This window comes from Equus przewalskii, chromosome 22, assembly GCF_037783145.1.
Source record: "Equus przewalskii isolate Varuska chromosome 22, EquPr2, whole genome shotgun sequence".
Lineage (NCBI taxonomy): Eukaryota > Metazoa > Chordata > Mammalia > Perissodactyla > Equidae > Equus > Equus przewalskii.
In genome coordinates, this window is record NC_091852.1 from 884,772 (window position 1) to 901,077 (window position 16,306).

At 45.2% G+C, this 16,306-nt stretch overlaps 1 protein-coding gene and 1 long non-coding RNA gene across 11 annotated transcripts in view; one reads left to right on the forward strand and one right to left on the reverse strand.

Moving 5' to 3' along the window:
- The window catches only part of SLC35D2 (solute carrier family 35 member D2), a 57,085-nt gene extending 52,758 nt beyond the window's left edge, over positions 1 to 4,327 (forward strand). For 4 of the 10 annotated variants that reach the window (XM_070589893.1, XM_070589892.1, XM_070589896.1 and 1 more), the window contains 3 exons: positions 1,332 to 1,410; positions 2,453 to 2,535; positions 3,693 to 4,327. In XM_070589893.1, the coding sequence (XP_070445994.1) occupies positions 1,332 to 1,410; positions 2,453 to 2,535; positions 3,693 to 3,795 (265 nt within the window). In that variant the 3' untranslated portion in view covers positions 3,796 to 4,327. Of the gene's footprint in view, positions 1 to 1,331; positions 1,411 to 1,515; positions 2,536 to 3,692 lie in introns of those variants that run through there. The other 6 variants (XR_011531398.1, XR_011531401.1, XR_011531397.1 and 3 more) reach the window with 3 other exon arrangements.
- LOC139078454 (uncharacterized) lies at positions 1,200 to 16,268 on the reverse strand. The gene is made up of 3 exons (XR_011531406.1): positions 15,861 to 16,268; positions 13,682 to 13,728; positions 1,200 to 1,593 (listed from the first exon to the last, which is right to left on the reverse strand). It is a non-coding gene; the product is annotated as an uncharacterized lncRNA (long non-coding RNA).
- Positions 16,269 to 16,306: the final 38 nt, after the last annotated feature.

Sequence of the window (16,306 nt, forward strand, 5' to 3'; positions counted from 1 at the left end):
TATCAATTGCACATTTCACGTTAAAACCACAAAAGCCAAGATGTTAGATTCTCTAATTTATCAGATTGTTTTAACTACCTTGATAACAAAGACACATTATTCTGGAGATTACAAAATGTGTTTGTAATTGAGTTTATTCCTCAATTAACGTAAAAGCCCGATGTAGCTTCTCTCTAATTTTTTTCTCTACCATCATAAACATACTCGGGCCCAAAGTGGTTCCTGTGTGGAAGGTTTGTGATCTGGATTCTGTTATCAACAGTGAGAGATTGGGGCCTGGACCTGGGACGGGGGTGGAATTCCCACAGGACCTATCTACCTGCCGCTGGTTGTGTGGACTGGGCCCTTTCTTGGAGCCTGGTTCTTTCTGCTCTGTCAGTGGGGGAGCCCTGCTCATGCTGTCTAACTGGGATTTGCTTTAAAACCCAACACACCTTATGCTCTCTCTGTATCTTTTGAGTTGCCTTCTCAGTTTTGATTGTAAACTCCGTTGACTTTTACTCACCTGGTCTGGCTAGATGGATTTTTACCACACTTAGGTTGCAGCTAATTTTCCCCACTACTCAATGAAAATAAACTCATTTCCTTACCTCCGATCGGATTCTATATTCTTTCCTGTGTGTATGTATTTTCTTGTCTGCTGCTTGGTCACAACTCTGTAGCCGTTTTATCGACAAGTAAGTGTCGGTACTTACTGGTCAATGTTGAGTGCCTGTTGAATTAACTTTGGTAATAGGGTACAGGAGTATTATTGACACGTGGAATCTGTTCATTTTAATCTCCTTTGTCCAAAGCCAGTGATCACTCAGCTGATTTTCCCTTCTAACACCAGTGGTTCTCAGCGCTGGCTGCACATTAGAATTGTCAGTGGAGCTTTGATACCGCGCACAGCAGGGGCCCCACCTCAAACTGACTGGAGGAGACCCTCTGCTGGGCACCACTGTGTGTTAAAGGTTTGCCAGTTATCCTGATGCACAGAGAGGATCAAAACCACTGTTGTAACAGCTGTGAAATGAAAGATTTCAGGTCATTAAAACAATCTCGTTGTCTTTACTTTCTTTTTATGGAAACACTAGTGGGAAATGCAGACAAAATGAAAAGGACACCTAAGGTAGAATGTTTGGCCTATGCACGACTGGACCATTTTCCTGTAAAAAGTCGGAGTTAAAGAAGAGATGTTTAAGATGTAGGTGATAAAATCTTTATGGTATGCTCTTCTTTTGTATTTGTTTAAAGTACGTGTGCATGGGTTCCTCGCTGACCTTTCTTAGCCTGTTGTTATTGCCCAGCACAGTAAGGCACGCACTCAGGCGTCTGCTTCCTTGGCCCAGGTTTCTGTTGATGTACTCCACAGTTTTGTGCAGCCATTACAATTCGCCCCTGACGACGGCAGTGGTTGGAGCCATCAAGGTAAGTGAATGAAACCTTGGAATGCATGACCCAATTGGGGAATGGACGGTGGAATCCTGTCTTTACGAGAGAAGCTGAGTTTGAACTTGTTGTTGTCGTCACCAGAGGCGGAGTAAGAATGGAGGCTTGTGGTGTTTTCAGCTGTGCTGGGGATCCCTTCTTAGGTCTTCTCATCTCCTAATCCTGAAAACAGAGAGAGGATTTGTTAATTTACAAAAGAGAGACAAATATGACTTTTAGATTGGGGGTGCTGGAAGGGCTGGTCTGGGAAAACGAAGTAAGAAAGCTGAAAAAATTTCCAAGTTGCCGCACTCACCGAGATAACCTTCTGATCTATCATTTGGTTTTCTGGGAGAACCTGCTAACTAAGAAAGGGAGTCCTCGTGAAGAAGTGTTTTCAATCTAGATATACGCTCGCTAATAAGGTAATGAACTCATGGACTGCTGTGTCTGTGGATATGTTCTGTGTGTGTACATGCATTTGAATACACATGCGACTAGGAGGTGGGGTGTTCTCAGTTCTGACCTGCAGCTGCTTTGTTCTTCTCTTCGTGTGAACTCCCAGAGTGGGTGAGGAGTGCTGCCTGCGTCCACAGCAGACTTGTCCGTTGGCTCCCAGAGGGCCCCTGCCACACACTGGACTGAGAACTGCGTGGAATTCACTAGATGGAAATTGCTCATCGTCTCTAATCTCTTCAAGTTTAGCAGCAATATGATTAAAATTTACTACCCAATGGTGGTAAAGAGATGGGGTCTGGAAAGCTGATGACAATGCAGAGCTTACATCTTCTTCGTGTATGAACTAGAAGGGGGCACGAATGATGCAGTGTTCTGTGGTCATCGTGCCATACTTTACTTCATTTTTTAAATAAAGTCATAGTAATGGTTTTTTGTTCATTCATTCAACATCCTGTGAATACCTACTGAGTACAACTCTGTGCAAAGTAACTAAAATGTTTAGTTTTGGATTTCACCATATATATGTATTTTTCTGCTAAATCCTTTACTTTTAAAATTATGAATCCTCTCTCTTTGTCTGCAGAATGTATCCGTTGCCTACATTGGGATGCTAGTTGGTGGAGACTACATTTTCTCTGTGTTAAACTTTGTAGGGTTAAATATTTGGTAAGTGGGTGGTGTTTTTTCTTTTTTTTTTTTTTTGAGAAAGATTAGCCCTGATCTAACATCTGCTGCCAATCCTTCTCCTTTTTTTTTTATGCTGAAGAAGACTGGCCCTGAGCTAACATCCATGCCCATCTTCCTCTACTTTGTATGTGGGACCCCTGCCACAGCATGGCTTGACAAGCAGTGCATAGGTCGGTACCCAGGATCTGAACCGGTGAAGCTTGGGCCACTGAAACAGAACATTGTGAACTTAACCACTGTGCCATGGGGCCAGCCCCAAGTAGGGTTTTCTAAATGAACTCATTTTAGTAAAATATGAATTTTAAAAAGTCTGATTAATAAATTGTAAGTGAAAGAGCAGGAGGTGTTTTGACATTACAGTTTCTAATAATTTTATGTAAATCACTCAGTTCATCTATTTTTCTGACACACTCCCTCCTGTGGATCATGGGAATGTGTGTAATGAAAATTCAGGGGGCCAAGATCTGAATTTAACTCATGTGCCTTCCTCTTGTGAGGTGGGCCTCACTAAACCTGTGCTCCCTCAGAGCACCACATGCTAAGGACACGGGAGGAGTGACCAAGACCCTTCTGAAAGGCGTTTTGGGGTCTCATACATAGGATGCTATTTTAGGACAAAAGTATATAGTTTATTCAATAATAATCAAATTCGGGGGCCGGCCCTGTGGCCGAGTGGTCAAGTTCGCACATTCTGCTTCGGTGGCCCAGGGTTTCGCCCGCTTGGATCCTGGGTGCAGACCCAGCTCTGTTCATCAGGCCATGCTGAGGCAGCATCCCACAGAGCGCAACCAGAAGGACGTACAACTGGAATATACAGCTATGTACTGGGGGGCTTTGGGAGAAGAAGAAGAGAAAAGATTGGCACCAGATGTTAGCTCACGGCCAATCTTTAAAAGAAAAACCAGGTGCTGCTTTTCTTTCCAAGCTTCTGTATTAGATTTATTCTACTCTTTTTCTACCCCAAAGATTTGTAAATAAGAGGGGTAATTCTCATCAAGTAATATACAAACTTGAGGAGAAAGACAGGGGGGCAATAATTTCCTTCTGAATGAGCCACTGTATTTACTAAAGATGTCAGTAGCTGCTGGCGTGCCACCTGTGACGCCCACTGATTTTCACTCTTTTTTTCCTTTCAGCATGGCGGGGGGCTTGAGATACTCCTTTTTAACTCTGAGCAGCCAGTTCAAACCGAAACCACTGGCGGACGAAGAAAGCATCCCTCCGGATTTGAAGGGCTAGAATCTGGGACAGAATTGCAGACTGACTGGCAGACTGGGGCCGGGGAGGAGGGTGGGGCCGGGCCAACCCAGGCGCGGGAGTGTGAAGCCTGGTGTTTGGGTCCTGGGAGCCCCCCCACGGCCCCGACCCGTTAAAGCATGAACAGGAGTGTGTCTGCAAAACACGGGGAGAATCTACCTCACAGGCCGCGGCCCCGATCCACCGCCACCCGCGGAAGCGTGGGCAGCGCCTCCCCGCCCGATGGCGCGTCCTCTCGGCACCGGCCGGCGTCCGCCGCGCGCGCTTGAGAGGGGCCGAGGGGTCGATGCTGGGATGGCCTTTATTTCCTTCTTGGCACCTTGGCCTTCGTTTCAAAGCTCCCAGCCAAAGCGACGTGCCAGTGTGAACACTTTTTCGGCTTAAACAGACGTCTTCATTTTAATAAAATCAGTCAATTAACTGCTAGTAAAGTTATTTGTTAGCTTTGATTTGATCTTATATGTTGGTATCTTTTCCCAATCATCAAAATAAAATAAAGAATAATTTATATGCATGCCTCATACTGTGATATTATTGGAGACAGGCGGAAAAACAGTCAGTCATTCACTCTGCCCTGAAGGGTAAAATTCCTCTTAAGGCTCATGCTGGGAAAAATCACAGAATAATGGAAAAAACAAGACTGGTGTGCCCTGTAACCTGTCAGGAGGTCATGTTTCTCTCCTCATATCCCTCCAGGTTTTTCAGGGGGCTTTCTGTGGAGTTTCACCAAAGGTCGGTTTCCTCCTAGGCCTGACCTCCCAGACCAGGGTTACACGGGAAGGAGCCCTGAACGGATGAGAGTTCTCATTACTATTAACAGTGCGTTTTCTCGTGTGAATGATGGTTTGATACTGTTGATGTGATACGTATATTTTCCTCGTTGTGTTGTGATCTGTTATCTTCATCAAGAAATGGCCTGTCCCCATCGGGGCTGTGGTGCAGGGTGGGTAGGGCCCAGGCTGGGAGACCGGAGCCCTTCCTTTTAGTCCTGTCTCTGCTGCCAACCCACCAAGAGCAGGTCGCCTTGCCATGCTGGCCTCGTTATTTTAATCTGGAAAATTGAACTAGAGCTCCACGTCCCTGCCAGCCCCGACTTTCTAAATTTCTAGAAGCGGAGCCAGATGTGGGGCAGGGCGGCAAATGAAGGAATGATTGTGTTGACGTGTTATTTCAATTTACTTTAAAAGAAATTTTACTTTTAGTTATAAAATACACAGCATAAAATTTACCATCTCAGCCATTTCTAAGTATACAGTTCAGTAGTGTTAAGTATGTTCACACTGCTGAGCAACCATCTGCAAACATTTTTCATTCTTGTAAAACTGAAACTGTACCTCGTGCCCTGCCCCAGCCCCTGGCAGCCGCCGTGGGACTGTCCGTCTGTAGGAACCGGAGTACTCTAGGTACCTCTTGTAAGTGGAATTGCACTGTCTTTGTCTTTCTGTGACTGGCTTATTTCACTTAGGATAATGTCCTCAAGGTTGATCCCTGTTTTAGCATGGACGTGTGAGAATTTGCTTCCTTTTGAAAGCTGAATAACATTCCGTCACATGGATAGACCACATTTTGTTTATCTGCTCATCTGTCAATGGACACCTGGGTTGCCTCCACTTCTTGGCTATTTGTGAATGATGCTGCTGTGAACACATGGGTACACAAATATGTCTTTGGGACCCTGCTTTCAATTCGTTGGGATAGTAAAAGAAAAGTTGTTGTCTGTACACACAGAACACTTCTGACACCAAATGTGTGAGGCCTTTCCCTCACAGGAAGCAATTCTCCAACTCTCTGGACACAACTGGGTGTCCTACTATTTAATTCTGTTACTAACCACCTGGAGTTAGTACAGATCCCACAGGTTAAGGGCCCAGTCCCCCAAGACTGCCCCCCACTTCAGATGCCAATCCCAAGTCCCAGGTTGTGACTGGTGCTTCTCACCAACAGCCATCACTCAGGGGTTTCCACACCCCCTTGCTCGAGTTCAATAATTTGCTAGAATGGCTCACAGAACTCAGGGAAGTGCTTCACTCTCTAATACCAGCTTATTATAAAGGATGCAACTCAGGAACAGCCAAAGTGAAGAGGACCAGGCATGTGGGCACTGGTTTGGAGCTTCTGTGCCCTCTCTACGTGCAGCCCCCTCCCAGCACATTGACCTGTCCACCAATCTGGAAGCCCTCCAACCCCCATCCTTTAGGCCTCATCACTGTTTTCCACAGCAGCTGCACCATTTTACATTCCCACCAACTGTTCAGAAGGGTTCCAGTTTCTCCACATCCTGTCTAACAGTTGTTACTTTTTGTTTTTTTTTTGTAGTAGCCATCCCAATGGATGTGAGTTGATACCTCACTGTAGTTTTGATGTGCATTTCACTACTGATTGGTGATGTTCAGCATCTTTTCAGGTGTCTGTTGGCCGTTTGTATGTCTTCTTTGGACAAATGTCTACTCAGATCCTTTGCCTATCTGTGAATTGGGTTGTTTGTCTTTTTGTTGTTGAGTTGTAGGAGTTTTTTATTGTTTCAGTTTACTTCTAGAGTGTGACCTTGGGGCTCCCGAGATGTATGACCACCTTCTCTTGTATCATCAACATCATTTCTGAAACCAAGAGACCAAAAATGCTAAGATTTGAAAAATATTATCAACTCATTTTTTCAGTGACAAAACAAAACATATAAAAACAAGCTTTTGCTTTCTTCCAACTTTTTTTGTTCTCAGAATTCTTAAAGGAAGGTGCTTTTGTGGCTCTCTACACTCTTCACGTGGTCGGTCTTCTGTTTTCATCACCAGGATGCCTGTGGGTGGGGGTTCTTATTTCGCTTTTTCTTTTGCTGTTGATCGGAATACCTTTCTTGGTTTCTTCTTGAAGGACCCTTTATTTTCACCTGTGTGGAAAGACGTCCCCTGCTTCCCTGTGTGGCCAGCAGAGGGCACCCTGAGAGCAGCCCGGCAGCCCTTGTGACTGGGCTGAAACGTGCAATTTCTGCTGCCTCTTCTAAAGCACCAGATTCCCGAGGTGCGAGGGTGCTGGGAGCTCCACCCCAGCTTTTGAGTTAAGCTTAGTTGAGGATTCTGGATGCAGAGAGGTGGTGGGAAAGGGATCCATGAGCTCCAAGGAAGCCCAATGCCTCAGGTCTCCAGATTGTTCTTACTGAAAAATCATAAAAACCACTCTGGATGGGAAAATTAGTTTAATATCCTTGATATTTTGCTTGCTTCTGGCTATTGTACTGCTAATAACAATGACACTACTTGTTAACTTGGACTTTTTTCTACTGTTTTAATATTTTTCTAAATATTAAATATATCTCAGGTGCATGGGCACTGGAGTTTTGTGACAGCTGAGTTTGCTTAAAGAATAGAACCTAGTTTAGAGAAGAGTTACATATTTTGCATGTATAGTATATGTATTATATATACTTTTTGTTATATATTATTTTCATTTATATATATTTTTTGTGCCCTCAGGAAAATGGCAAAGGGACATATGTCAATAATTTTGGAGTCTTTAGTTACTTTTTTCCTTTTGCATGATCGCTTCAACTTTTAAGTGTTAGTCATTTTTATGACGTGTGAGTCGTTTTTGTTTCTGTGAATGGGTGTGTGTCCTGGTGACTACACTTTGAGTGCTGAGACTGCCAACTTAGCTGACCAGTAGCTGCTGCTCCTTAGCTTTTGGGGAACGGGGCATCCAGCAGCTCAGAATCTCCAAGGTTCTCTTCTGTCATCAGATGCTGAGCACGTGGAAGAAGAAAGTGTGCCCCTTTAGGATGAAGGCCGGAACCCCCAAGCCAGGCCCGGGGACGGCCAGGGTCAGGAGATGCCATCCGTGTGGCTTCTGACTCCCATCTCCACTCCAGGTTAGAGTCTCCCCCGAGAAGCCTCAGAGCTGTGTGTGGTTCCTGGACCAGAACATCAGTGTTCCGTGGGGGCTTGTCAGAAATGCAGAGGATTGAGCTGTGCACACTGAACCAAATCTGCGTTTTAACCCGGGTGATCTGAGAAGGCTCTTGGTTCAGACCATACTTTTAGTCTTCTGGTAGTTATCAGAGCCTCCGCTAGTTCTTGTTATTTATATTAGAATATAGTATTATATATTATTATTATTATATAATATATTAGAATATGTTATGAATATTAGTTATATTCATAAAGAAGCTTACTTTTAGTCCATCATATTCAGAAAATATTGTGATAATTTTTTTGGTAATTGGTTTCCTTTATACTTTTATGTATTTTACTTTATGCATTTAAAAACATTATTTGGAGGAGGAGGCCGTAGTTGGGGCCCATGGCACTGAAAGAAGTAAGGATTACTGCTGTAGAGGGAGAGAGAAAATTCCAGATTAATATGTTTTCTCAGGAAATTGTTTCGTTTTTGGCCTTAGTACCAGTGGAGCTTTGCTGACTGAATTTGGTGCGGAGGAGCCCAGGGGCACGTTCCAGGCAGATGTGGTCAGCCGTCTGCAGCCGGAGGGCCAGAGAGGGAGGCCATGGGGCAGGGCAGCTCAGCTTCACTGCCGTAGCCTCCCTGTTCAAAGATCAAACAGAGATGTGGATCCCCGCTCGAGTCACAGCACGGCACCTGTTCTTCAAGTTCTGTGACTGCTTCCCTGGAGCGTGATGTTAGAAGTCTGTGAAGAGGTGGGATGGCCACATGAGGAGCTCTGTGGACCCACTCTCCAGTGAAACAAGCAAAACTAGAGGAAGCTCTCAGGAAACAACCATTTAAGCTCTCTCGAAATCGTCCGAGGGGATGTAGCAAATGAAGAAACATTGATTCAAGAAAACCTGATAAAGCTGGGTAAGAACAGTGAGAGCCTGTGGCATTTAAGCCTTGACCCAGTTCCTCTCCCCTCCTCAGCCTGATGGAAGCTCCGTCCCCAGTGCGTTGGGAGCTCTTCTCAGCTCCCAATCAAGGGTCACCGGATCTGACTTGCAGGGGCAGGCCACTAGTGTTTCTCATCTCCAAGTGGGAGAGGCTCAGCTCCTGGTGAGTGTGGCTGAGGGACAGGGCCCCCTCTACCAAGCCCATGGATGGAGGCCCTACCCCAGGTGCAGGAGGCCAAGAACACTGGGTTCCCAATCGTCCTTGCCCCAACTTGATTGTAGGGCAGAGGTCCCATGCTGGGGAGAGGAAAGCAGACAGGACCAGAGGCTACCACCCTGCCAGGCACCCAGCACAGCGACTCAGAGAGTTTGTCTAGAAGAGGCAGTCTGTGCAGTCAAGAATTTAGCCTTACCCGAAAAGATGTCCAGCCTTTGCCCTTGGCTTCTGAGAGAGAATCCTAAACTCTTGGAATGTTAAGCCTGAAAGAAATGTCGTTTCCCTGGGGACTTAGGATCTTGCTGGATAGCCTAACAGTGTGATTTAGGATGGGAGTTGGCTATACCCAGTTGGGGCTGGCCACACCAGAAAGACTAATAATATGGTTTAGGGTGGGGGCCGTGGGTGATGCCTGCAGGGGCCAGAGACTGAGATCGGCCCCATGGGCAATCAGTCATGCCTATGCGATGGAACCCCAATAAACTCTGAACGCTGAGGCTTGGCCGAGCCTCCCTGCTTGGAATACTCCATGGATATCATCACACAATGACGCTGGGCAAGTCAGGTTTCCTGACCCCAGGGAGAACAATGCAAGCTCCAACTCTGGTACTTCCCCAGACTCCACTCTATGTTCTCTCTCATCCCTGAGGCTTTGCGATGGAAAATATTCTGAAAATTTGGCTTTTTGGAGATACTGAAAATTACTTGGGGGTGGCCATTCCTTTTTTCAGAAACTCCCCAGTGGTTTGGGGACTTTTGTTTGGGATAATTCCTCTAGACTGAGTTGCTCATGTGTTCTCGTCTCAAACTTGGGGTACTGGCTTGAAGAGCAGGAGGTGGATAGTGTACTATGTATATAGTTTTAAATGGAATGGTCCAGTACTTGCGTATTTTATCTAGGAAACCAATTGACGAGATTGCTGACATCTAGATCACTGGCATTTTCCAACTGTGATATTTTCTCCTGCTGTGATGGTACGGGGAGGCAACACGATGACAGCTTCTGGAATCAGATGGTTTACATCCTAGCTCTGCCAATTTTAAAAAACAGATTTATTGAGGTATTATTTAAATACTGTAAAATTCACCAATCGTAAGTGTATGATTTAATGATTTTTTTGTAAATTATAGAGTTGCGTAACCATCACCACAATCCAGTCTTAGAATGTCTCTATCACCCCAAAAAGATCCCTTATTCGCTTTGTAGTCAATGTCCATTCCTACACCCAGCCCAGGCAACCACTAATCTGCTTTGTATATAGTACATTTCAAAAAACTTTTGCCAGTTTAATCTACTACCACTAAGAGATGGAGAAGAGTATCAGTTTCATCACATCCTCATGAGGATGCATAACAGCTTGAAGTTCTGTTTACTAATTTATGTGTGCATAGTATTTTATTCATTTAATTTGCATTTCTAATAATATATGAAGTTAAATATTATTTCACACATTTGCGTACTACTTGTATGTCCTCTGTATTTAATTTTCTGCCCATGCCTTTAACCCAAATCGTCCTTGACCTTTGTCCTTGACGTTATGTCCTGAATCTGAAACCCCCTTTGGGCCCATATGTGGGCTAAGCTGTACCTGACCTGATGTGTCTTTTCAAAGTGCCCCCAGCTGTTATGAGTTCTGCTGGTCCCCATTCTCCCCACCCCTACAGAGGTAAGAGGAGCTGTTACTTTGTGAATTTTAGTACTGAGTGCTGTTCACCATTTCCTTGCACAGCTCCTGCCACCACCAAACATGGCGCATGGCAGTTAACTAAATTAATTCATCTCTCTAATCTGAGGCCTTACACTTTTAGTCCATGAGCCAACTGCTCTGAACACCATCTCAGAGACCCGCTGGACTCGAAGAAAGATCTAACATCCATGTCATTGGAACCCCAGAAGGAGAGAAGAGTGCTGGGCAGAAAAAGTATTTGAAGAAATAAAGAAACGTTTCCAAATTTGGGAAAAGACATAAACCTACAGACGCAAGAGGCTGAGTGAAACTTGAACAAGATGACCCGAAGAAATCCACACCACGATGTTTCTAGCTAAACTTCTGAAAACTGAAGACAAAGGAAAAAGTCTTGAAAGCAGTGAGAGCGAACACGGCACCTCTGCGGAAAGACTCTTGGAATGACGTCAGATCATCAGAAAGCATGCAGGCCAGAAGGGAGGGCACAGTGTTTCAAGTGCTGGAAGAAAGGGACCCTCAACCGCCAAGCCTAGATCCAGCAGAGCAGCTCATCCCACAGGAATGCAGGGGAAGGCGGGACATTCTCTGATGAAGGAAAACAAAGAGAATTTGTCACCAGCAGACCTACCCTAAAAGAACAGCTAAAGGAAGCTCTCCAAATAGAAAGAAAATAAAAGAAAGAATCTTGGAACATCAGGGAAGAAGAAAGAACAAGGGAAGAAGTAAAACTATGGGTAAGTACAATCCATTTTCCTTCCTGAAAAAGAACCACAACACGTGAGAAAGCCAACACAGTTTAAACATCCAATAATAACAGCGGCCTCTTGGGGAGCTTACTCTCTGCAAAGCATTTTGCCCGCCTCATCCCATTAACCTTTACAAAAGCCCAGATTATCATCGCCTCCAGTTTATGGATGTGGGAATTCTGCAGCGAGCGTCAGAGGCAGGGTTGGAACACATGGACGTCTGCTCAACTCTCCACCTCGAGCTCTTAACCGTTCCGGCCCACGGCACCCCAAGCTCGGCACGGCTCTCCGTGGAGCAGCAGCCAGCAGGGGACAGGAACGGGCCTCCGGAAGGGAGAAGAGCCTGCGCGAGAAGGAGGCCTAGGGAGCCTGAAAACCGTTCAACACTGCCTCAGAAAAGAGCAAACGGAAATGAGGAGAAAGATTCTACAAGGAGGAGAGCAAAGCAAGAACTAGTAGAGGACAGAAGCAGAACTGAGCGCCCGAAGGCTCTTGGGGGGCATCTTTTGTGCCAGTAAAGACCCAGAAGCCCAGACAGGATGTGTAACTGGTCCAGAATCTCCAGACAGTGAGCGTCAGGGTGAGGACTGGAACCCACAGCTCCTGAACCCCAGGCCGTTGCTTTTGAAAACAGTAGAGAAACAAACGGCTAAGGAGAGTTTCCACATGGGTCTCCTCTAAGTAAAAAGTGTCTGAGTCTTAAGATCCCAAGGGGAGCTCAAGTAGGTCGGGCCAGTGTGAATCTGAGGCGAGAATCTGGAAAATCATAAAGAAAGAACCTGAATTTCTCGGCAATCCAGAGAACTGCGAGGTAAGGCCATGGATCTTTTGGATGAGGGATCAGGCCCTTTCCAGAAACCTGCTCTAAGGGGAAATAATTACATAAAAGGTGGTATCGTTCTAACGCAAATAGCTCAAAAAGCTTTCCCTCCGATTTTTGGGAATGGAAAACACAAGGCTTTGGACAACGTTGCTGAGTGGTCCCCCCGCCCCCTCAACTCTGACCACGGGTCTCGTGAGCGCTGGGCACTACCGACCGTGAGAAAGCTGCTGGACTCCGATGAGGATGAGAGCCAAGAAGAGCTCTTTAGCTCAGGAACACAGAGTTGAAGCAGAACGTCAGCACCAAAGAAATTTTCATCAGAGGATGGACAGTCGGGGCAGACCTGACTGACCAGCACGGGGAGCTTTTTGACTGGCACGGTTTAGGTTTGTTAACATCCCAGAAGTTTCTGTCAAGTGCCTCCCATGTGCACTGCACTGTCCACTTGACAGGATGGTTGGGCATGTCATGCTGCAGGCCTTCGGGACGGGAACACACACAGGCTCCACACTGCTGTTGAATGTAGTTTTCATAATGGAAGTGCTTTGCACTATATTTTTAAGGTGGTATTGATTTGTTAAGAGCCATCCTCTCATAATTTCTAGGATTCTCTTTATTTCTCCTATTGCATTTTACATGGTTCTAGAGGTCAGTGTCATAGGCATGAAGAAGAAATAAAACATATAAAAACTCCAAGAAACAATATTTCATTAATGAAAATGGGAAATAAGTGATGATAATAATAATAGCATACAAAACTACAGAGGCTATAAATGCATTTTTGAAGGAGTGTAACTTCCCACCTATCTACCTATCTATCTGCAGAGCAACAGGAAGCCCGGAAGGAAATGTTCAAAACGCTAGTTATATTCCGGTGACTGTCAGCCGTTTCAGATCTTCTCTTTTTACACTATTTTGTAGTGCCCATTAGTCTTCCTGAAATAACGTCATAGACAATATGCCCTGCCTACACAAATAATTTTTGAAAAATCAATATATGCCCCAACTATAATGTAAAAGATAAATAAAAGGAAAGTAGTTTATAAACTTGTTTAAAATTGTGTTTAAGTGTATAAACGCCTGTGGTACAATCACACTAGAAAATAACGATGCCCCATCAATTCGTAAAACGACTCCTAAGGGGAGATACCCCAACTGAACGTCATTGTTTTGTTTTGTTTGTTGAAAAAGGTGTCCAGGAGCCGGGCCCTTGGCGTAGTTGTTAAGTTCGGCGTGCTCCACTTCGGCGACCCCTGTTCATGGGTTCAGATCCCCGAGTGTGGACCTACACCATTCATCAGCCATGCTGTGGCAGCAACCCACGCATAAAACAAAGGAAAATGGGCACAGATGGTAGCTCAGGGCGGATCTTCCTCGCCAAAAAAAAAAAAACAGGTATCCTGAGGATGACATTATTATTTCTAAATTTCCTTTTTTATAGAAAATATTCTTTGCCTAAATGAATGCCTTTTGCTTTTATAATCAGAAAACGAGTGTTTGGGTGGGTGTCATGTGATTCTGATGTGTTCAGTACAAGGGGAGGGGTCTCCAAGAGCACGCCTTACCTCGAATGAATAAGCCTTCCCAATCCCAGCTCCTGCTCCAGTGATCACTGCAAAAGGCAGAAACGGTTTCAAAGGAGAGAATTAAGCTTTCAAGTGCCCTTTCTCGCCGGCCTACTCTGTAGGACTCTCCATGTCCCAGAGCAGCGCCCTTCTGCTCTCCAGCCCTGCTCGGCTCAGCCGTGAAGTCTCCAGCCTTGACTCCCCTCACCACACGTTCAGAATGAAGCTATTTTTCTTTTCTTTTTGTTTCTTTTTTTTTTTTTTTTGAGGCATCGGTAAGGCCGTGGAAAACATGCTCCAAAATGAGGCAAAGAACTTCAGCCAGAGAACGTTTCTTCAGACCCCACAAGGAGCTAGGCGTTTCTAAGCCGTAATTCACGAGGAGCCAGCAGCGCACACTAGTATCTCTCCACCCACACAGCCACCTGTCACTGCAAGGACATTTCTTCGCTCCTCCTCCAAGCCGAGTTCTCCCGGTTTCCCATCCGCACCCCCACAGGAAGCAGCAATCAAAGCCCAAGGAAGATAGGGAACCCAACAAAGACAGAAACACAGAAATGCAGGGGCCTGAAGACTTTGTGCTCAATAGGTCTATTGATGAATGTAGAACACTCAGACCGGCCTTCTAGTCCTTTTATAGCCAATCTTACATATATATTTATTTAATGACTGAGCTCCAGGATAAGCCTTATTCACACAAATGTCACAATTTCAAAAGGCACTGCAATTCAGCATATACATGTGTCCCGTTTACCTTTGCACCAATTGAAGGGGACGCTTTCCAGAAGTGTGAACAAGAGATACGTATGCATTTAGCTCACTTCGGAGCGGGAGCAAGCCAAGCTGTGCAAGCTTCAAGCAGCACACTGGCCAAAGCACCCTCATTTTAATCCTTCTTAATGATTTTGTCTGTTTATTTGGGTAATTCTCAGTGAATCTGTGCATATTGCTTGTTCCTCTTTATACCTGACTTTGGAGCCACAAGTCTAAACAGATGCACCAGTGACATAATTAGGAAATCAACTACAGAGCTCTGGGGAGTTGAAAATTCTGGTCTCTAGTAGCTGGATTTTCTTCTTGTCCCCTGCACTTGAAATAGATCACCTCCCTGAGATCTGCCATCGCCCAAGACACTTTACTCTTGCAGGTGACATTGAGCCTATTCAATATTGACTCAGAAGACAGCTGAAGATTACGTTTTTCCATTTGAGTCAACAAGTACTCTAGTCTCTGGCGCCCCGTGAGCTTCTTTTGGAATGCGTGTCCTTAGAACGGTTTTGCCCTACTCTGATGGACGCCGCATAACATTTGGGATGTCGCATACTAAAAGATTATTCCTTGCTTATCTGAAATTCAAATTTAACTGAGTATCCCATATTTTATCTGGCAGCCCTGTAAGGTTGTTCACCATCTCCCCTATTTAACCTGGTGTGGTATTTCTAAAGCTGTTTAAATTCTTTTTTTTCTGTTTTCTGTCGTTGGATTTCTTGGTGCCTAACTTGGAAATGTAACTTTAGCACGTGAGCCAAGGAGATGCTGAAACCGTAGCCTTATGCCCTTCACCTTAAACCCAGCCATGGGGCTGAAATTCCAAGTGGTGGTTCCAGGAGACAGAGTCCACTGGGAGGCAGCAATTAACCCACCGTACTTGGAACAGAAACCAGACCCAGCTTCCATATCTGACCATCTTGAAAACGCATCTCCATGGAGATCTTTTGCCTTGATTTTGCAATACCTTCACTTCATGAAAGGGCTTGAAGCAATTTTTTTTAATAAAGTGAATTAAAATTATTCAGATTTCAGAATTTTGAAACACCCTTTGGCAAAACAGAAACACTCTAGGCTTTTGAAAATCTGAAGAAGAGGATGCAGAAACTTCTGCAGCATTTATTATTTGTGTCATCAGAGACCACAAAGAAGAAAGCCCAGCTAGTGAGGATGAGAGGAGAAGCACACAGGCAAGAACTGAGCACCATGCTGCCCGAGTCCCTCTCCTCAGGCCCCACATCTTGTTCTTCACTCCATTCTAATTTCACTCATGCTTTCCAGCCCCCCACATTAAAATCACCCAAGGAATTACGTCCTTGTGCTCAAAGGGAAAAGGTGCGATATACCTTTTGAGACATAAATAATGATAAGCAGAAGCAACACAAAGCAAGAGATGAGAAGCTTTCTTTACCTGCCCACTGTCCCATTGACTTCAAGAAAGATCTCGGCAAAACCTTCCAGAAGCGCAGGAAAATACATTTGGAGAATCTCACGCACTTCACGAGGTACACTAGGCACACCAGCAGCCCTACAAAAATGAAGAACTGTTCCAGAACTTCCCCCATGATGGCAGCACTGCAGAGGCTGTCTCAGACCTGGCCTGGGCCACCACCGGCAGGCCTCCTCGCGCGCGGCTGTGCGGGGGCGAGCCAGTCACCTCCTGGAGTCGGCCACAGGGTGCCTTTCACTCCATTAAGGCATTTAAAGTAACTTCTTTACACAACCGTCTGATTCACAGCCTTTGAAATAGAGTGTTCTTTCTAATATCTTTCCAGCACTGTTGGGCTTTTGTGCCTGCAGGGGAGTTGGTGAAGAAGCCAAAGGTGGACAGGAAGAAAGATAAAGCCCGGACAAAGA